General features: G+C 34.8%; 2 protein-coding genes across 2 annotated transcripts; both read left to right on the top strand.

The window, feature by feature from the left end:
• The first annotated feature begins 2,977 nt into the window (after positions 1–2,977).
• Positions 2,978–7,046, top strand: LOC129874174 (probable pectate lyase P59). Its single transcript, XM_055949418.1, has 4 exons — positions 2,978–3,162; positions 4,965–5,368; positions 5,493–6,004; positions 6,819–7,046. Exons 1-4 carry the CDS (start codon positions 2,978–2,980, stop codon positions 7,044–7,046), a joined length of 1,329 nt encoding a protein of 442 aa, XP_055805393.1.
• A 2,678-nt stretch (positions 7,047–9,724) lies between these two features.
• LOC129874498 (pectate lyase-like) lies at positions 9,725–11,174 on the top strand. The gene is made up of 3 exons (XM_055949791.1): positions 9,725–10,031; positions 10,135–10,711; positions 10,800–11,174. The coding sequence occupies exons 1-3, from the start codon at positions 9,725–9,727 to the stop codon at positions 11,107–11,109; spliced, it is 1,194 nt and encodes a 397-aa protein (XP_055805766.1). The 3' UTR covers positions 11,110–11,174.
• The last annotated feature ends 12,673 nt before the right edge of the window (positions 11,175–23,847 follow it).

The raw sequence follows: 23,847 nt of genomic DNA, 5'->3' as shown, positions 1-23,847 counted from the left end.
CACCTTTTAAAATATCACCAGCGAATGTATTATTAGAAGCATTGTCTAAAGTGACACTCATTATTTTATTAGATATTTCAAAAAATTCGGTAACTCCTAAAATAGTTTGAGCAATATAAGCATCTGTTTTTGAAACTTCACAATTTTTGTAACCCAAAATAATTTTTGTAAATTTAAATTTTCATCAATCCCATGATCGGTAATTGTAAAATAATCATTATCATATACACTATGACCTATATCAGAAGTTATAGACTTATAGCTATTCTACAAGTATTATAAATAAATAAACAATGAAGATAATGAAAATGTTGGCCTTGATAATCAAAAATGGCCTTTTTAATAGTGTTTCTTGAAAAATCATTAAACGAAGGATTATACATTAATCTAATATAATAAATAAAATCAGGATTTTTACTAAAACTAAAAGGCAATCCAGTAACAATAATCATTTTAGCCAATTTTTCTAAATCTCTTTCTCTACTATATGAACGTTGTGTACTAGGGCCAGAAACATTAGAAGGATTTAATGTCGACTGTACCATGTTAGGGCCCCCTACTCCACAGATGTATCAGGAAGGGGCGTACCATTTTTTATTGCATCCGCTATCGCGTTAGCTTCCAAAAATTCTCTTTTACAACAACCCATCAAATGATTTTGTAAATGCCCTGTACCACCAGCCTTTCCCGCAGTTTTATGATTCATGACATGCTTACATTTATTACAAATTGCTTTTGTTTTATTTTTATTTTGAGTCATAAATTATCAAACAATAATATTTTTTTTTACGTTCAGGCTTACGCTTAGCTCTACTAGGATGTACAGGGGGTGTGGGAGCACAAAAATGACTAGTAGCCGTAAGTGGCTCAGTTCATCATCATCAAAAGTATCAATATCGTCATTATCTACATTATCATTATCATCACATTTTTGTGATTCATCAAAATTAACATATCTTCTATCTAAATATTCACGGTCTAATTGAGTATTACTATCAATATCAAAACAAGTATCATTTACATGCGTATAATCATCTGTGTCAATACGTAATGGTGGTTGTCTAGTTTTAGATTTAGAAGAACTACCACCAAATTTGATTTTTTCGGTTAAAACATTAGCAACACTACCCAAAATTAAATTTTTTACCTTTTTTTGAAATATTTATCTCCGGAATCCATATTAAAATTTTACAAATATGCAAATTAAATATGATACAAAAATTAAACACAAACAATTAAATAAGTAAACTAGTGAATACTAAATAAGTGAACTATTAAAATTTTACAAATATGCAAATTAAATATATTATATAAATTAAACACAAATAAATAATTAAGTAAATTATTAAAGACTAAATAGATGAAAATTGTAAGTTGGAACGAATGTACCGAACGTCTGCGTAAAAGCAGACGTAAAAGCTGAAAATTGATGAACTTGAAGCTTGAAGATGCTCCAAAATAATCCACCAAAATTTTTCAACTAATATAATTTAAGAACACTTAATAAAGTATTTTAGAATTAATGAAACTTGAAAGAGTTGAGAGTTGAGAGTTGAGAGTTGAGAGAGTAGAAAGTAGTGTGAAAAAATTGTAAAGGGGTGGGGAATTTTTATAGTTAAAAAATAGGACCTAATTGTATTTTTATAAACTTTAGGGTATTATAAGAAATTGGGGGATAGGGGGGTGTTTAGGGGGCTGATTTGGTGATAGCCGTTGGGGTGGGCCCTCCCAACGGCTATATAACGGACAGATTTTAATTAATTTTTTTTTAAAAAAAATTCTGGAGGAAAATTTTGGACCGGACCAGATCGGTACCGGCACATACCGGACCGAAACAGATCGGTAAACCCCCACCCACCCATCTTGTTACCCCTACCGGTCCCACCATACCCTACCTTTATCGGAATCGGGATGAAACCGGACCCGGACCGGAACGGACCGATACCGGTAAGTCCCGATTCCGCTGCCAATCATAGTGTGATCTCGTTACTGAAGCTTGAGTTCGCCGAAATTACAGAAGTTTGAGGTACTGTTATTTCTGTAATAGTTTATCTGTTTTATCTTGGGAGAAAATAATCTATAACCTTGGATAAAGTGAGGGGATTAAATTTCTTTAGGACACACAGTGAATTCTACGGACTCGGATATTATTTTTTTCTTTTCATCTTTATTGTTTCTGATTTGCTAGCATTGATATAGGAGACAACATCAGATACATGTATATGGAGATCGAAATCTAGCATTAATGGTAATTTTAAAAACTCATGTAAAGCCACATAATTAGGCCATAAACTAGTGGGATTTGTGTTGTTCATCCTTAAAATTATAGTGACTTTTGTTTGTCACATGGTCGATGCCTCGATGGAGGACTATGAAGATAAAGGGAAAATATGTAAAGAAAATGGTCACTTTTCCATTGTTTTGAAACAATGTTTAGCAGAAAGAGTGTTTTTGAATTACTTGGCTAGGTAGAAGATATTTTTTTATCTAATTGACGATGAAACATTTTTATGCCACAAACCTTACAGGCGGGAAATTGACTTATTTTGAATAATTCATGAGTATTTTTTTAATGCTTCAAATCACACCCTTGTTATGCATTATTAATAATTAGTAAAAATATGTTGAAATTATTAACTTTTGGTCAACAGTCATTGCCTTATCAGCATCTTTGGACCAGAGTTAAGTTAGGAAACTCAGAAAAGAACTAGTGATTAATGGTTCACTTCACTAAATAATGGTTATGCGCGTCTTGCGATAATTCTATGTCAAATGTTAAGACAAATACTACTATTTAAGCCACATTTTACCAGCATCCAAAGAGAAACTTTTATCTTTTTCTCTGTTAAGACAGAGCCTTAATTAAGATTTTTTAAAAATAATTGTGGTTGGAGGGTCTGGACCCTTATTTGAGACAACGGTTCGACCCTTCCTAGCCCACCAATAACAATAAAAAATAATGAAAGATCAACCTAAGATGACGCATTCCCTCTTCATTCTATTTTTCGTATTTGGTGCAATAATTCCTACCTTCAACGCTCATATTGGCGATTTTGATGCAGTGTGGAGGAGGAGAGCCGAGGAAGCCAGAAAGTTCGCTCTCCAGACTTATGAGAGCGAACCTACCAATGTCACATTGGCATTTAACAAGAAAACTCGCGAGTATGTCAAGTTCCTCTCTTTCTCTCTTTTTCGTGCATTTTCAAGGTTTTATGTTCAATAAGTCAAAATAGTTTGAAAAATAGGAAAATAAGTTTCTTACAAATGAGGAAAATGAATTTCTTAATAAAAGTAAGAAAAATAAGCTTTACCGATGACATTTTATATTGATTGTATCCTCCCCACCGTCCAGTACACCTCCAAAGCCCTCATCCCCACCCCTACCTCTGCTCCTTCACCTTCCATAGTATTTGTCTAACAACAACAACCCAATGAAATCCCACTAAGTGGAGTCTGAGGAGGGTAGAGTATATGCAGATCTTATCACTACCTCGAGGAAGTAAAGAGACTTTTTCCGAAAGACCCTCGGCTCAAGTGCCTCAAACCCAGGTAACAGAATAATAAACAGTAAATACAACATAGCAATTAATAGGAAAGTCTATAATGAAGAAACAACTCACAGCAAAAAAGTGATAATAAAATACACTACACATACAAAACGTTGATCCTCCACTAATTCCCTTCCCCTACTAACCTTCTACCCTAATACGTGTCATCCACTCCTTCCTATCTAGGGTCAAGTCCTCGGTAATATGGAGTTGTGTCAAATCTTGTCTAATCACTTCTCCCCAATACTTCTTCGGCCTATCTCTACCCCTCCGATTCCCCCCTACAACCATCCTCTCGCACCTCCTCACTGGGGCCTCAACGCACCTCCTTCGCACATGTCCAAACCATCTCAGCCTCGCTTCCTTCATCTTGTCCGCCACAGGGGCCACTCCTACCTTCTCTCGAATAACCTCATTCCTAATCCTGTCGCTCCTAGTATGACCACACATCCATCTCAACATCCTCACCTTCGTAACATTCATCTTCTGAACATGAGAGTTCTTGACTGGTCAACATTCCACCCCATACAATAGGAACGGTCTAACCACCACTCTGTACGTAAAACTTCCCTTTAAATTTGGGCGGTACCTTCTTATCGCACAAGACTCCAGATGCAAGCCTCCATTTCGTCCATGGTACCTTAATGCGGTGTGTGACATCCCTAACGATGTCTTCACTATCCTGGATTACGGACCCAAGATACTTAAAGTTTTCTGTCTTGGGAATAGGTTGTGTGGCAAGCCTTCCATAGTATTTGTCTAAATTATATACAAATAATCTTAAGATAATAATTTTTGCTTACCTACCGTACACAAGAAAATAAGTAGAAATTCCACTTATTTTCAAGAAAACATTTTCCTTCATACTAAACACACCATATATAATTCAAAAATTCCACTGACGTTGATTTGAGGAGACGAGAATTCGAAATTATTAGGATGCAATTTAAAAACATTTATCAAGTTAATTACTTTCAATCTGCTCTCTTGTATTACAAAAAATCAAGATTTTAATGATGTTTTATTTTCACCCATGCATAATAAGCAAAGAAAGAGAATAGGGTAGCCAGCATATCCTTTTGTGTTAGATATCCCACACATTAGGACAATTGTCTTTTTAAATGGTTCGTGGCAATACGGATCACTTCACGATCGAGCTAATTTTTGGCGTCAGAGTTAAATTTAATATCCATTTTCATAATCATGGTTTCGAAGCCAAATTAATGTTGAGTTCATGTTATGTTATTCACGCTCCAATTTTTCAAGACTAGGTGTGCGGAGGGGGATGTTAGCTAGATTGTCCCACATTAATTGAGGTTTCAGTTTTTGAGCTAATTTTTGTGGTTGAGTTAGGCCCAATATCCATTTTCTTATCGTTAATTCTTTATGCTACTGAGATTTGTCCTGTTCATGCAGTTCTGTGAAGGAATTAAGTGAAGTAGTACCAAAGAATGAGACAAGGAGAGAGCTAGGAACCAAACACTATGAAGGACCTTGCACGGTCACAAATCCAATTGATAAATGCTGGAGATGTGACCCTAATTGGGCTGACAACAGGAAGAAGCTAGTAGAGTGTGCTATGGGCTTTGGGTACAAGACCACCGGTGGAAAGGACGGCAGATTTTACGTCGTCACCGACTCTTCAGATGATTATAGCAATCCAAAACCCGGAACCCTCCGTCATGCTGTTATCCAAAAGGAACCATTGTGGATCATTTTTGACAGAAACATGAACATTAAGCTACACCAGGAGTTGATCATGCAGGGTGACAAAACTATCGATGGTCGTGGTGCTAATGTTCACATTTCTGGTGGTGCTAGTATGTACCTGTACCTTTTGACTTGTTTGACTATCTCATTTAAAAATATAAACGTAGTAATTGATAAAGAGATGGATTATCACACTTTTCATTATTCACTTATTTTTATATTACGTTTAAACAGGTATTATGATTCAGTACACGAAAAACGTGATCATCCACGGATTACACATCCACGATATAGTCCAAGGGAGTGGTGGTATGGTACGAGATGCAGTGGACCACATTGGGATTCGGAGAATGAGTGACGGAGATGGTATTTCAATATTTGGTTCGTCTAATATTTGGATCGATCATATGTCGATGTGGAATTGTTACGATGGGATCATTGATGCTGTGGAGGGATCCACTGGTATCACCATTTCTAATGGCCATTTCACAGATCATAATGAAGTTATGTTGTTTGGTGCAAGTGATAGTTCTTCAATAGATCAACAAATGCAAATTACACTAGCATTCAATCATTTTGGAAAGAGATTGGTACAGAGGATGCCTAGGTGCAGATGGGGCTATGTTCATGTTGTAAATAATGACTATACACATTGGAATATGTATGCTATTGGTGGTAGTAAAAATCCCACCATCATTAGCCAGGGTAATCGTTTCATTGCTCCTCCTGACATCTTCAAGAAGCAGGTAAATTTCCTCCCCTTCTTTTGATTGTTCATTTTCAAACTTTCGTCCGTACCACTAATAAGTAATAAGGTGGCGTGGAAGGGATGAGATTCGTACATCCTTAATCAAAGATTTTGAATAGAGAACTTCTTGATAGGTAGAGGCTTAACCAGAGTTTAAATTTTATGAATTCTAGAATAATGATATCAAGTGTTAGCATAATTGAATATAGTTCTTAATTTAATTTTCCTATATATTCAATTAATTTTTTAATATAAATATAAGGTTTGGACTAAAATTACAGGATTGAGTCGAATCCTTAGGTAACATTCCAACTCCACTGTTGTTGGTAGCACTTTATTTTCCTTAGGGGACTACATGGTGTGTATCCAAATTAGTTGAACTAATGAATCTTTAGTTAAAATTTCTTTTTGCCCCTGTTTTAATTTTCAAGTACTCTATTTTTTTTTTTTTGAGAAAATGGTCAAGACCATACATATAGTATCATTTTTTGCGAGTTTTTTAATCTAAACTATCAGATATTTGAGTTTCAATCAACTATTTATCAAAATACATCGCAATTAGTATTTGACGGTGTGTGGGTGTACACTACCTTATTTGTTTTAAAATGGTACCAAATGGCACTCCACACGGATAATTAAAGAAATTAACTAGATTTTTTTAAAAAAGTGGACAAAAACACACATGAAGTATCATTTTTTTTTTGCAAGTTTCCTACCTGAATTATCAGGTATTCGTGTTTCCTATAATATCACCAAGTATTGTCGAAACACCTACTAATTTTTCCTCTATGATTATGAATGTACAAAAACAGATCACAAAGAGGGAGTACTCCCCAGAATCAGTATGGATGCAGTGGACATGGAGATCAGAGGGAGATTTATACATGAATGGAGCATACTTTATTCAAAGTGGAGATCCTGATTGGTCAAAGAAACATCAAAATCTTTACGATGGCATTTCAGCTGCCCCAGCAGATCAAGTCACTTGGATCACAAGGTTTGCAGGGGCACTTAGTTGCAAGGTAGGAGAGGCTTGTTAGAAAACTGCCAGAATACAAAAAAATATAAAAATTATTACTCCACCATGGGATTATATTATGTTGTTGTTGTTGTTCTAATAACTTTATATTTTTGTACTTGTACATAATCGAGACCCTCACAATTTTGAGTTTTATTAGTTTTGTACACAATGTTTCGATTATGGAAAAGAAATCCTTTTTTATTTAATTCAGCAGTCTATACAGTTTTCTGTAGCTTTGCTTGTGATATCGTACCTTTAATTTTCGATGTAACTTACATACTAATAATGTAAAGAATTTTTAGCTCTATGAATAATAAAATCGAAGTATCAAAAACCGAATTAGTATAAATTCTATTGAAGTTTCACATATCAGGAATGTATTGATTTGTCAAGTACTAATACAATTTGTTGCTCTCACACTTATTACACATAGGACCTCTGCAGCAAATAATGTAATGTCGAGTTTTAAAACACAACGACATGTTAATGGACAACAATAAATAGTTAGTATGATTTTTATTGGAAATAAGTATCAAGATCGTGAATTCGATATGAATCCTAGGTATTTAACGAAGGATAATACCTTCGTTATCTAGCATAAACTCGTATAATTATCTTAAAGCTGAATTAATAAAACATGTAGTGTACAGATGCAACGACATTAGCAGCTAATTAATCAGAGCAAAGTAGTAATTGAAATTGAACAACAAATGATGAACTCAAAGTAAATATAGAAATAGAACAATTTTAATTTATTGTCAAATCGTACGTCAAGCGCGATAATTACAGTCTCAAATAATAGAGTACAATAATGTTCTAGGTAACCAAAAGCTTCAAGTTGAATGGCAATGGAAGTAACAAAAGATATCAATGTAATGTTGAAGTGAGTAGATAGATTAAGATGGCTCATGGGTCTACATGACTAGTTGCATAGTATCATGGGTGGCTTGGGTCATATAAATAACGGGTGGAAACATTGTGAGATAGCTCGTGTAATGGAAATAATAAATTTAAATATTGGACTTCCAAAATATTAGAGTTGGACTCTGACTAACTAGTGATATTTGGTCTAACAAGAAGGGGTTGCATGGATGGTAAATAGGGGTCGACAGTAACTAAAGGTGTCAAGAGGCCAGACAGTACAAAAACAAATCAATCCAGCCGATTTAGGGTCTGGATTCTAACCGGTTTGAGTTTAAATGAGCAAAATCTAGTATGTGTGAGCCGGTGTTATATGGGGCCGGGTTTTAACATAATAAAAATCGATTAAAATTTATTTATTTAATATTTGAAAGTTATGAAACGTGTAATTTATAAATTGTTCAAATTAAACTATTAAAGATCACGCTTTAAGGAGTAAAGTTTTTAAAACTTACAAGTCTTTAAAATAATTAATTTTTATATCTTTATAGTTTATATTAAGTGAATCTTTAAAATTCAATGTGGATATTCTTGCGTAAATCTAAACAATTACTTTTTCTAAAATAAAATTATGAAAATGTAAAACATAATTATATTAAGAACAATGTTTAGATCAAAACTTTAAAGGCTTAAGAGCCTTATGTTTCATTAAAATAATGCTACAGAGGATAAGGAATTGGAGGAATAATTTTGGGATAAAATACAGGATTATTTTATCTTACATCAAAATAATTTGTCCCACTATTTTAGGACGTTCTTAGCTGGCAGAGATAGAAAATCTGGGCATTCTTAGTCTTCTACTACGCATATGTGCGGCACTCGACAACTTACTCACGATCTTGCTATATCAAGTCAACCTAAGACACTGAAAATCGCTAAAAAAATGATAAAGAGAACACAAGAAGATTGCTAGAAAGGAGTGTATTGTAGAGAACTTTAATTTTTGCTTGATCCAGTTCCGGGTCAGCTCGGCCCGTTAGCCACCCTTGGAAGAACCTTACTGCTAAGCCACAATAGAACGGCAACGAAGAATGAAAAACGAGAATTCTTTTTTTTTTTTTGAAAAAAAAAGAGGGGCTATATATTATTATTTCCTCTGAGTTACTTTGGCAAACGAAAGTTCCACTAAGTTGACACTCTTAGGACATTGGATTAAAAGTTAAATTATGATTCATGAACGTTCAATACAAAAAAGATTAGTAGAAAAATTAGGATAATATTTCTAAAATGTCTGATTTCACCAATTGATTCATAACAAACATAGGAAGAAGTGCAAAATGTATTATATTAGTGTGGTGATTATTAATAAAATTAGTTGAAAATTTGAAGAATAATTTAAACTCAAAGACTTGATTTTGTTTATTGGAATAGAAATACAATAATTTTGAATGAGTCAATACCATGACTCTTATTTCCTGTCTCTGTTCATTTCACAAGGCGTATATTCTTTCTATTTTTCCTGTTTCCTTTCTAACACTTGTCTTAAGACACATCGCTAGCTTTCTACTAATCCACAAATTTGATAAATGATTCACCTTAATTGTCGATTCCTTATTTCAAGCTACGGATGCATAGGGTCATAAAAATCAATATTTAAGCAACCCTTTGTTAATATAAACAATTCGTGAAAAATAATACATCATAATGTTATAGGGAACATTTTGAGTTTGGTCTAAGAAGATCAGTCATCAGCCCTACGAACATTACCAAGACCATAGACCAAACTCCAACTTCCCCCCAAAAAATCAAAAAACAAGAAAAAGAAGAAAAAAAACTATGGGGATCTCGAAAACAAGAATCAATGGGCTTCTTGTCCTATTGTTCACAACATTTTTCACTGTAGGGGCAGCAGCAGTGGCAGATAACAGCACAAGAAGGCACTTGACCAAAAAATACAAAGGACCATGCGTGGCCGCTAATCTTATTGACAAATGCTGGAGATGCGACCCCCATTGGGCTGATCATCGCGAAAAATATGCTGAATGTGCCATGGGCTTTGGAAGCAAGGCTATTGGTGGTAAAGGTGGACGCGTTTACGTTGTCACTGATAATTCTGACGACAACGTTGAGAATCCCGAACCTGGTACATACTATTAATTAGCTAGATAGTTTGCAATATATACATGAAGTTATGTCATCGTCTCACATGATCAAACTATATTTTCATTTCTAATTTATATTTATAGGTACCCTTAGGCACGCGGTGATCCAAAAGGAGCCCTTGTGGATCATATTCGAAAGGCACATGCATATTAAGCTAAGCAGGGAACTACTTATGGAAAGCCATAAAACCATCGATGCCCGTGGGTTCAATATCCATATCGAAAAAGGAGCTGGAATTAAGATGCAAAGTGTGAGCAACATTATCATCACTAACCTTCACATTCACAACATTAGAGTAACATCTGGTGGCATGATCAGGGACTCAGTAGACCACATTGGCATAAGAGGTTCCGATGAAGGCGATGGTATCAGTATCTTCGCGACACACGATGTCTGGATTGATCACGTGTCCATGTCACATGCCGCGGATGGTCTCATTGATGCCGTCCAAGGATCAACCGGTATCACCATCTCCAACTGTCATTTCACGGATCACGATAAAGTAATGTTGTTCGGTGCTAACGATAACTACGTTGAAGACAAGAAAATGCAAATTACCTTGGCTTACAACCATTTCGGTAAAAGGTTAGATCAAAGGATGCCTAGGTGCAGGTTTGGATTCTTCCATCTTGTCAACAACGATTACACACATTGGATGAGGTAATAACGATCGTTCACAATTTATTACAAATTTACAAGGGTTATAATCGTATCGACTGAAACTAATTTATTTATTTTGTTCAAATAGGTACGCTATTGGAGGAAGCAGTGGAGCAACAATTATAAGTCAGGGTAACCGTTTTATCGCACAAGCGAGTACTTTAATTAAGGAGGTGACACATAGAGAAAAGGCAGTCGAATCAGAATGGAAGAATTGGACTTGGCTATCAATAGATGACGATATGCAAAATGGTGCATTTTTTAGAACATCTGGTGATGAAACAGCACTAACCAAAGTACAGAACTTAAATTTGATGCCAGCAGAGCCATCATACAGAGTTGGAATTCTTACAAAGTTCGCAGGATCACTTGGTTGCACAATAGGACGCCCGTGCTAGACCATATATCAAAAATATATGTTTCATTTATTTATTTATTTTTGTTTCAAAATAAAACTCCAGCTTACCCCAATTTTACCCAAAAAAACAAAAAAAAATTAAAAAAGAGATATGTCCCAACAGAGATCAACTCTGTTTTCTTTTTGTCCCTTAATTTGTGGAAGGATTTGAGGTGGTCAAGAGGATTATCTGCAACGTATTTTAATTTTGTTGGTAGATTTAAGTTTATAATAAGGTTCGTTTTTGGTATCTTCGTATTGATATCTATACTATTTTAATTTCTCTTCATGGATCATCGCTAGCTTCCATATCTTATTAATTTATTTAAATTTCCAACTACTACTGAGTGCAATCTAATAACAGATGCTCTCATTTCCATGGCAAAATTCAGAGGAACCATTTTGTATAAGTAACTAATCTGTTCAATCCCAAATTTAAATGAATTGAGTTATGACTGTATTTATTGACTTGATCTAATTAATCGAACACGAAATGACTCATTTGAACGTATAGTCTAATCAAACTGGTCAAAATGCAAGCCGAATTCAAACACACACAAATTTGAAGATCGGGTTTAATAAAATTTTGAACAACTTATACTATTAATTTTAAAAAACACACTATTGGATGATAACATGTGTAAATAATGTGTTGTAAATGTAATGTTAGTTAGATGTTAGTTAGCAGTGTTAGTTAGCTATGGGCCCCACACTAATTAAGGAAGTTAGGTGGTTAAGTGTAATTAGCTAAATATAAGATAGGGGTGTGTAGATATTTCTTTCTCTCTCACTCAATATACTACTTCTTCTTCTTCCTCAAAAATCTTCTCTCTAGAAATCAATTCTCTTAGAAGCTTTCCAATGGCTACTTCTACATGGTATCAGAGCAGGAGCGAGGAGTTCACTGACTATTGAAGTTCGAACTGAGAAACAACAATAGAAGATCGAAGCTAAATCAGAGCTTGAGCTGAAGAACATCGAAAAGAGCAATGGTGGAAGGTCAACGCTTGGCAACGCCAGGAGACTCCTCGCAATCGCACTCTTTGCGTGAAAGGATGGTTGTAGAGCATGGGCATCCCTTATATGTGCACCCATCAAACACCTCGGGGTGCGTGCTTGCACCGGTGAAACTCACCGGATCTGAAAACTATGGAGTTTGGAGCAGGGCCATGAGAATCTCGCTGTTGGCTAAGAAGAAATTAGGATTTGTAACAGGCACATGCACAAAGGACTCATTTGATGAGTCGCTTCATGAACAGTGGGAGACGGTCAATGCAATAGTTCTCTCATGGATCATGAACACAGTGTCAGAAAATCTACTCAGTGGAATTGTCTATGCGTCAAACGCACATCTAGTTTGGGAAGACCTAAAGGAGAGTTTTGATAAGGTGAATCGTGTGAGAATCTATCAAATACACACAGAAATGATGAATCTTAAGCAAGGAACTGATCCAGTGGCTGTATATTTCTCAAGGTTGAAGGAACTATGGAATGAATCTGATGTGATAGCCCCTTCTCCAAATTGTGGCTGTCCAAAATCAAAGGACTACATTGAGTACCTGCAACAGCAAAGGCTAATGCAGTTTTTAAGCGGATTGAATGAGTCATATGATCAGGCCAAGAGGCAAATCTTGATGAAGTCTACTGCACCAACTGTGAATCAGGCATATGCCTTGATAGTACAGGATGAGAGTCAGCAGGCAAACACTTAGAAGTCTAATCCAATGGCAATGCAGTCTAAGAAAAGGGACAATTACAAGGGAAGTTCTATGTACTGTGAGCACTGTCACATGAGAAACCACACAAAGAATAACTGCTACAAGATCATTGGGTACCCTGCAGAAAGAGATGGTAAGTTCAACAGAAGAATGAGAGGTAACTATGAGGGTTGGAGGAAGGACTCATACAAGGATAGATACAGAAGAGACAATGGTGAAGGTTGGAGAAGAGACACACACAATACAGTTGCTAACAATGTAGGTCTATCTCAAGAGAAACACTCAAACACAACTGATAACCGAAGTCAATGTGCTAAGAATAATAGAAGAGAAGATGGCAAGGGTGGCCACTATGCTTTAGATGGCAAGGAATCTGATGAGTATCAAGCTCATATGACAGGTACTATAACTTGTTTGCTATCTTAATTAGCCAAGTGTGAGTGGATAGTTGACTCTGGTGCATCCCACCATGTTACTGCAAATGAGAAGTTACTAAAGAATATATTCAGTACACATACCAGTAGAGGTTTAAAGATGTATTTGCCAAATGGAGACACAGTACCAATCACACACACAGGATGCATTGAGATATTTGGAAAGGAAAAAAATCTCAAATGTGCTGTTTGTACCAGATTTTAAATATAATCTTTTATCAGTGTCAAAATTGACTAAGGAGCTATGCTGTTCAGTCAATTTCTTCCCTGATCACTGTGTCTTTCAGGATCTGTACAGTGGTAGGGTGAAGGAGATTGGTAGATTGCAAGGAGGTTTATACATTTTTCAAGGATCAGATGAATATGCAGGGCAGAAAGGAAGTGTAAAGTAGGCCTACCTAGCAGCTGTTGTTGAGAGATGCAACTTATGGTATATGAGACTGGGTCATCCCTCTATTTCTACCATGAAGCACATGCCAGAATTCAGAAATAAGATAGATGTCAATACTCATAATCATTGTAAGATTTGTCCCATGGCAAAACAAACTAGACTACAGTTTCCCTTAAGTACTTCTAGAGCTGATAAGCCTTTTGAGTTGATACATTTAGACCTATGGGGTCCTTACAAAACCCCTACATTAGATAAAAAAAACTATTTTCTCACTATTGTTGATGATCACACAAGGTACACTTGGATCTATCTGTTACAGTTGAAGACTGAAGTAATTGTTGTCTTAAAATAATTTATTGCTTATGTTGACACTCAGTTCAATTGTAGGATCAAGATTATTAGATCTGATAATGGTACTGAATTCTTCAACTCACAATGCTATGAATTGTTTCATAACTTAGAGATAGTTCATCAAAGCAGTTGTCCATACACTCCTCAACAGAATGGAGTAGTTGAAAGGAAACAAACATAAATTCTAGAAATGGCCAGGGCAGTTAAATTTTAGGCCCATTTCCCTACTAAATATTGGGGGTTTTGTGTCAAGGCTACAGTGTATCTCATGAATAGATTACCATTAGCTGTTTTGCAAGGTCAGGCCCCTTATGAACTACTGTTTCACAAGAAGCCTAATATTGATCATCTTAGAGTTGTTGGTTGCTTGTGTTTTGTAACCACACTATCAAGATCTGACAAACTTGCCTCCAGAGCCACAGCAACTGCTCTCATGGGATTCTTTGAAACACAAAAGGGTTACATTGTTCTTGATTTAACTACTAATAAGTTCTTTGTTAGCAGGGATGTGGTCTTCAGAGAGGCTGAGTTTCCTTTTCTCAATACCTCAGAATCAGATCCTGACATGTTTCTTCCACCAGCTCAAGCTGCCACATACTCTGAATTTCAAGTCAATCCTCTTCCTCCTATATTCACACCAGTAGGAGCAAGGGGGCCATCAACACCTGCTAATGATGATGATGGTGGTGCTGATATTGTACCTGCACCTGCACCTGCACCTGCTAATGATGATGATGGTGGTGATGATGTTGTACCTGCACATGCACCTGCAATTGATGATGATGGTGGTGATGATGCTGAAGCTATTGCTCCTCCAGTTCTGAATGCAAGGCCAGCTAAGATTACTAAGAGGCTTGGATGGTTGAATGACTATATCTCCAATACTAGTCATGATGGAACCAGCAACTATCCCATAAGTAGATATGTGTCACATGCAACAACAACAAATCAGTACAAGAGTTATTTAGCTAAATTCTCAGATTTAGCTGAACCAAAAACCTTCAAGGAGGCCTCAAAAGACAGCAGATGGATAGAAGCCATGAAGCAAGAAATCAAAGCTTTGGAAGAAAACCTTACTTGGAAGATTGTTGACCTCCCAAGTGGGAAGAATGTTGTAGGCTCCAAATGGGTGTACAAGATCAAGTATAAAACAAATGGAGATGTTGAAAGATTCAAGACAAGGTTAGTGGCAAAAGGGTATAGTCAAAAGGAAGGCCTCGACTATCATGAAACCTTTTCTCCAGTGGCAAAGATGATCACTGTGAGGTCTGTGATTGCACTAGCAGCATCAAAGGGCTGGAACCTTCATTAAATGGATGTATATAATGCATTTCTACAGGGAGACCTATATGAAGAAGTATATATGGAGCTGCCAGAGGGTTTCAAGAGACAGGGGGAGACCAAAGTATGCAAGCTATAGAAGTCCTTATATGGCCTGCAACATGCTTCAAGGCAATGGAACATAAAGTTGACTGATGCTTTGGTAGCTACAAGATTCACACAGAGTGCACATGATTATTCTCTCTTCACAAAGAAATCAGGTATTGATATTGTGATTATTTTAGTGTATGTAGATGATCTACTAATCACTGGAAACAACAATAGCCTCATAGAAGAAGCCAAGAGGATTCTGCATCATGACTTTAAAGTCAAGGACCAGGGGGAACTCAAATAATTCCTTGGGATTGAAATCATGAGATCACAGCCTGGGATCATCCTCAATCAAAGGAAGTACACATTGGAACTCATATCAGAAATGGGCCTAACAGGCACAAGACCAGCTGCCACACCATTAGAAACTGGAAACAAGCTGACCATTGTGGAGTATGACAGGATTGTTGGAGCCAGAGATGATGAAGTGTTAGATGATGCTTCAAAATATCAAAGATTGATAGGTAAGCTCAACTACATCACCATTACAAGACCTGATATCAGTTTTGCTCTCCAGACATTGAGCCAATTTATGCAAGAACCAAAATAGTCACACTGGGAGGCAGCCATTAGAGTGGTCAAATATCTTAAAACTGCACCAGGACAGGGCCTCATCTTCAGATCAATATAGACACAGAAGCTGACTTGCTGGTGTGATTCAGACTGGGCAGCATGCCCAAATACAAGGAGGTCCATTACAGGCTATGCAGTGAAGTTTGGAGAATCTTTGATCTCCTGAAAATCAAAGAAACAACAAACTGTGTCAAAGAGCTCAACTGAAGCTGAGTATAGGAGCATGGCAACAGTAGCAGCAGAAGTCACATGGCTGCTAGGACTATTCAAGGAGCTGGGAGTACAAGTACATCAACCAGTAAAAATTTGGAGTGATAGTAAGGCAGCAATCCAGTTGGCTGCGAACCTAGTGTATCATGAACGCACTAAACACATAAAAATCGACTACCACTTCATAAGGGATAAAATAAAAGAAGGAACAATCAGAGCTGAGTTCGTAAGCACAAGTGATCAGCAAGCAGACCTATTGACGAAAGGGCTTAGCAGGCAGCAACATTCATACTTGATGGCCAAGTTGGGAGTGTTGGCTATTCTACACCCTCCAACTTGAGGGGGAGTATTGGATGATAACATGTGTAAATAATGTGTTGTAAATGTAATGTTAGTTAGCAGTGTTAGTTAGCTATGGCCCCACACTAATTAAGAAAGTTAGGTGATTAAGTGTAATTAGCTAAATATAAGATAGGGTTGTATAGATATTTCTTTCTCTCTCACTCAATATACTGCTTCTTCTTCTTCCTCAAAAATCTTCTCTCTAGAAATCAATTCTCTTAGAAGCTTTCCAATGGTTACTTCTACACACATATATATATATATATATATACGCGCTTTCACAGTTGTATTTTTTAAAAAAGAAAACAACAACATAAAAATGAGGAGAGGTTGTCATGTTGGATGGGGGGCGGGGGGTATAGATCTCGATTCAATTAATTTTGATTCGAACAGATTTTGGACCAATTGAATTATGACATATCCATTGAATTGATTTGCTTCATATGCTCAAATTTAACCCAGCCGCCATACGCATTTGCCTCCACAAACGTGTTTTTTTAAAATCAAGTCGAGCATATATAAGTCGATTAATAAAATCTTATGCATCAACTCAAACTCACAGCTTGCTCTACATTATTTTTTTTTGCAACATGTTTTTTCCTAACTTTGTCTGTGGGACATTGTGTTCTCCTCCTTCTCGGAAGTGACTTTTCACATAATAATATAACCCAGTAATATTAGTAGGTGTAAATATAAAAAATAGGCACTAATTATGTATTATATATATATATATATATATATATATATATATATATATATATATATATATATATATATATATATATATATTCTATTATTATTTTGATGGACAACTATACATATACAAATTTTTTTATGACCTCATCATATTTTGACCGATTCAAATTCATCTCTCTAAAAGTTATGTTGATTTGGGCTAAGTATAAATTGATATATAAGTACTTCTCATACAAAATTTTGCAAGTGCATTTCGAATCATATTATCCTCTTTGATTTTCCCTTTATTTTATTTTTTTATCAAACCTAGCCAATGTAATGGATTTTTTTTTTCTAAAAAGAAACTTTATCCAATTGTGCAGCCATCGATTCAAATTCATCTTTCTAAAAGTTATGTTGATTTGGGCCAAGTATAAATTGATATATAAGTACTTCTCATACAAAATTTTGCAAGTGCGTTTCGAATCATATTATCCTCTTTGATTTTCCCTTTATTTTATTTTTTTATCAAACCTAGCCAATGTAATGGATTTTTTTTCTTTCTAAAAAGAAACTTTATCCAATTGTGCAGCCATGTCAAGAAGAAGCATGGGCCTCCACGTGACGATGAATTATAGTTAAAACTTGGAACATAGCAGTTAAGATATATATATATATATATATATATATATATATATATATATATATGATCCTTGTATCCTAATGCATAGAAAAGGCATCAACATTTCAGGTGCAACTATTGAGACAAGCAATGGGTGAGATACATTGCAGCACGTTTGCCTTCACTCTTCTCAAGAAAATTCCTTATGACAATGGTAGCTAGTGTCTTCGTTTAATTTATTTTCCTCCGATATTCTGTATTTATATTGGATTTGACTATATTTAAATTATATTAAAAAATTTCTCATTAAGAATAATTTAGTACTTTCTAAAAAAAAATAAATCATACCCAAAACCTAACTTTGAAACATACATCTAATTAAATATACATAAATACTTACTATTCTATCATAATCTTTATTGGTGTGCCATCGTTTAATTGTGTATGCTTCAACTAATTCATAGGATAAGTTGTTAATTATGATTAATGAGAAGAGTTTCATAAAGAGTCCGGAGAATTTGTATAAAGTGAAATCCACTATGGTATATTACCCTTTGTAAATTAGTTTTCCGCCCACCAACATATGTTTTGTATGTTTAAATTTCTGTAATAATTCATTACGGAGGAGTTACGGATATCAAACATAATTCTAATTTTATTTTTTTAATTTAATAAATAAAAAAGTTTTTTAAAAACTTGTAAAGGCTTTTTTTTTTTGGGGGGGGGGGGGGGAGGAGGGGGGGGGGCTAATTTTTGCTATATAATTGACCTTGATTGTATTCGTTGAGTGAACCAACACCGTGGATTAGGGCTGTTCAAAACCGTCCGCTACCGATAACCCAACCGCAAAATTGGCTTATTGGCTTATTGGTATTGAGTTATCGGATTAACGGGTGGGGAATGGATTTAAATTTTATAATTAACGGCTTATCGGTGTGGGGAATGGATTACTCAATTTTGTTATTGGGTAAACCGTTAACCCGTTAAGAATTTATTATATTTTACTATATTTTTATCCCTAAACATATAAAATATGTATGATAATTATAATTTATAAATCTAAAATAAGCCTCAATAGACCAAACTCATTTAATTAAACAGGCCAAGCCCATTTAAAGTATACTCAACAACTAATTACTAAACATAATTTTCCCTAAACCTAAATAAGAGTATAAGAGATTCAGAGTGCCACTTTGCCAGTTGCCCTCTGTCTCATCTCTATTCTCTCATTCTCTCTCAAAGCTCAGTGTAGTGTTAAGTTGTGTATACTCATCTCTATTCTCTCATTCTCTCTCAAAGCTCAGTGTAGTGTTAAGTTGTGTATACTGTGTACTCTTCTTGACTGCCATGGTGGCTTGAAATAATTTAAACTAGTTTGATGTTGCTTGAGCATTGATTGGTCTCCAAGATGTCAACAGAAACGTTGTGGCTCCAAACTCCGGCTAACAACAGGCTATGCGCCGTTTCTGCCCACCCGTGCCTGTTACACCACAAAACAACCAGATGGGTCAGGTATCTTCTTTCTAAATTCTTTTTTTTTCGTTTGGTAGATATTATAAATATGTATTTATTTTCTAAGATTTGTGTTTATCTAGATATTCTGGATTATATTTGTTATAGTTTAATTTTATTATTTTTGTCCAAGTCTATTTTCAGTGACTAGTTTACTAATTTTTTTTAATCTTCAAATAAGTTATGCATTGTTAAATTGTCTTTATTCTTTTATTATTGGTTTCTCACTCATCTTGTCCTCCATTATTTCATGATATTATTTTCTATCATTTCATCTTCTAAAAATCACGTGTTGGTGATCTATTTAGATTAGCTTTTGTTTCTGCATTTAAGATATATGAATATATGTGATATTTTTTTTTAACAACGTTGGATTTGTATTGCTGCTCCACTTGGTTCACAGTTAATTTTCCTTAATTTATTTGAATTGATTTCATTCACTGTTTAAGAATTTGTTGGCAACCCTTGTGTATGTCATTTTCATTTGACTACTTTTTGTTGTTTGTCTTTCCTTTACATGTTACCATACCACCGATACATCGCCCGATAATCGTCCGATAATTGCTAATCCGATACCGAACCAACCGATATCTTATAGGTTGGCTAGTGGATTAGTACTTTTAAAAGCCGATAACCGTTAAGTTAAACCGTTAAGCATAATAATCCGTCCGATCCGCCCGATAAGCACCCCTACCGTGGATATAGGCGCCTCAAAACGACAAATTTGCTACAAATGATAAATAATGAACAATAGAGTTATATTTGATACTTTCCCTGTTCCTTTTTACTTGTCAAATTTTGACTTGACACAGTGAGTTTATCATTTTAATCTTATTAATTGATAGAATTTTAAACATATTTACTCACTACATTTTTTAAAGGCATTAATAAAAAAGAAAAAAATTATCTTTTCTTAATTTGTCAAAATTGACAAGTAAAAAAAAAATCAAATTAAAAAATATTAACCAAGTAAATAAGAACGGAGAGATTAATTAACCACCAAACTATAATAATTTCTATAAATTTATTATAAATAAATAAATAAATCATTAACTCGTTCAAATTGTATTTTCTTGACCTGTTTATCATCACAGCTGAGATTTCACGCAATGTTGGTGGTATTTCTTTAGAGAGGGCAATAACGACCACCAGATTACAATGACTAATTTGCTTGTGAGAAAACCTTGGATTGTAAACCAAGGGCGTACACTGTGGGATTTTCAATGTGGGACAAGAAACAGATATATAAACAACGTAACACTCAAACTCTTGGGAATCTTTCTCTATATTTTGTCCCTAATTTATTGGGATCAACAAAGTAAAAAAACTGAAAGTTGCTACCAGACAGCTTTACTCAAAAATAAATGTAAAAATATATATGTTGAAATAAATTTAATTTGTTTAGCACGAATACTTTTGGGACCAATGGAAGTATTAATAAGGCACTCATACGTATAGATAGAGGTGTTTACGGTTTAGGTAAAAATCAAATCAAATCAAATTGATTAAATAAATATAATTAAAGTTTTGATATAAAAATAATAAGTTTTAAAATGGTACAAAGATAATTTTTTGAATTATTATCTTTTTTTCTCTTTTGAATGAATCGTTTCTTTTATTTTTGTTTATGGTTAATAACCGAATAACTGAATCAAACCAAATCAAAACCGATAACAACTAAACCGATGGGTGTATATTTTATTTGATTTTCTTTGGTTTTAATAATTTTAAAACCGATTAAATTGGTTTGATTTTGATTTTGACAAATAATCGACTCAAACCGACCCGTAAACACCCCTATGTATAGATTGATATCTTAAAGTAAGGGTGAAAATTGAGCAATTTGAACAAAATTTAAGTGGATTAAATAAATTGAACCAACAAATAAGTCATTTATCAATCCTATACAAAGTAAAAATTTCTTATTTGTTTTTTTAATAATTTATTTAATTACTAAATAAAATAAGTAAAAGAATATTTTTTTTTTATAAATGTACATATCAAAGAATTTTTAAAAAATATATATTTTGACAAGAGTTCGCTCAAATCAACTCAACTTTTAGTTGAACTTATAAGATTTAATTTGAACTGGCCAAGATATCTTGAGTTGATAAATGCATTAGTTATTAACTCCAATTATGTTTTTATGAATTAATTTTATCAATTTTTTACTTATTTACTTATGACATTTCCTAAAAAGACGTCACTAGGTATGTACTTAGTGTGTTGGAGAAGATTGTTGCAATTAATCATTAATATTGTGTTTAGAATTATATTGTTGATGTGGAAATTATATGCAACTTGATCAATCCAAGTTCACTATTAATGGACAATCAATGAAGCAAAGTAGAGAGTAAGAAGAGGAGCTGTTATTCTGTAAATTGGAAAATGATAATCGTGCCTTTACAATGTAACAATGAAGTGTATTTATACATTGTTAATTCCTCAACTAACTAACTACTTTATGTAACAACCTAACTAATTACTTAACCACCTCTTAACAGAATTTATACATCCAGTGAACTGATTCCTATTTCATTACTCCCCTCAAGATAGTGGGTGAAAACACATTACACATCAAGCTTGCCTACCAAATATTCATGTTGTGATCTAGGCAACCCTTTTGTTAATATATTAGCAAGTTGTTCCTTGGAGCTTATATGTTCTGTTCTCATCAGTCCTTCTTGTATCTTCTGTCTAATAAAGTGACAGTCAATGTCAATGTGTTTTGTTCTCTCATGAAACACTGAATTGGCTGTTATTTGCAAGGCTGCTTTGCTATCACTGAATACTATAGCCGGTTCTTCAACTTCACTTCCCAGTTCCTTCAATAAAGCAGTTATCTAAACTAATTCTGAGATTGAATTGGCCATACTTCTATACTCAGCTTCTGTTGTGCTTCTTGAGACCATATTTTGTTTCTTTGACTTCCATGACAATAATGTCTCACCATATCTAACTAAAAAACTTGATACTGATCTTCTTGTATTTGGACAAGATGCCTAATCTGCATCACAATACACAGTCAGTTTGTTTGATTTTTTACTGCTCAATAATACTCCAAGTCCTGGTTCTCTTTTAATGTATCTCATCACTTTAACAGCTGCTTCCCAATGGGACCTCTTTAGTTCCTGTAAGAAATGACTAAGTGTCTGGATTGAGTAGGCAATTTCTGGTCTTGTTAGGGTCAGATACAATATCTTACCTATCAACCTTTGATACTGTTCTTTGTCTCCAAATGGCTCATCATCTGAGTTGCATATGATGCTATCCAATTCTTTAATTTTCAACTTCACATTGGTCTCAAGTAATGTCCAAGATGGCTTGGAATTTCCTAATCTTAGGTCTGAAATGATCTCCAAAGCATACTTTCTTTGATTCATCAGGATTCCCTTAGCAGATCTACTAAATTCCATCCCAAGGAAGAATTTTAAGTCACCAAAGTCCTTGATTTTGAATGCCTTGTGCATGATAGCTTCCTTGATTTTGAATGCCTTGTGCATGATATCTTTAGTATGCTCTATGAGAGTCAAGCTGCTACTTGTGACTAACATGTCATCTACATAAACAAAAACCACCACCATGTCTGATCCTTTCCTCTTAATGAATATGGAATGATCTAAGCTACTCTATACAAAACCTGACTTCAGCAATATTTCACTCAATTCCAAATTTCTTTGTCTGCTTACTTGTTTAAGTCCATAGAGGAATTTGACAAGTTTGCATACAAGGACTTGCTCCCCCTGAATTGCAAAACCCTCAAGCAACTACATAAAGACCTCATCATGAAGGTCACCTTATAAAAAAACATTATAAACATCTAGTTGATGAATATGCCAGTTATGCTGGGTAGCAAGAGACAAGATAGTCCTGACAGTGGTTATCTTAACCGCTGGAGAGAAAATCTCATAAAAGTCAAGACCCTCTCTCTGAGTATATTCCTTAGCCACCAACCTAGCCTTAAATCTTTCAACATCACCATTAGCCTTCAACTTGACTTTGTAAACCTATTTACAACTAATGAGGACCTTTCCTTTAGAAAGTGAAACCAAATATCATGTATATTTATCCTAAAGAGCCTGCAATTCAGATTTCATAGCTTCCAACCACCTGACATCTGAAGCAGCCTCCTGATAAGAGGTAGGCTCATGGACAACATAAAATGCCTTCAAATATCTAAGATATGAAGGGGACAAGTTATCATAGGAGAGATTAGTAGCAAGTGAATATAGAATATTACTGGCAGAAGGTTTAGAAATAAACTCTGATAACCAGAGTGCCTGTTTAGTGATTCTAGTGGACCTTCTAAGTGACTGAGGTGGAACATTAGGAAGTGGTGAGGGAACAAGTGTAGAATTAGATGGTAATTGAGCATTAGGAGGATCAGGGATTGATGTAGGTGAATCTGTGGTGATCAAAGAGGGTGAAGATGGTGTAACAGGAGTAGGCTCAGGGTTACAAAATGGTGTATTATTAAGGT

Source organism: Solanum dulcamara, chromosome 11 (genome assembly GCF_947179165.1).
Source record: "Solanum dulcamara chromosome 11, daSolDulc1.2, whole genome shotgun sequence".
Classification (NCBI taxonomy): Eukaryota; Viridiplantae; Streptophyta; class Magnoliopsida; order Solanales; family Solanaceae; genus Solanum; species Solanum dulcamara.
This window is presented reverse-complemented; position numbering and strand designations above follow the sequence as displayed.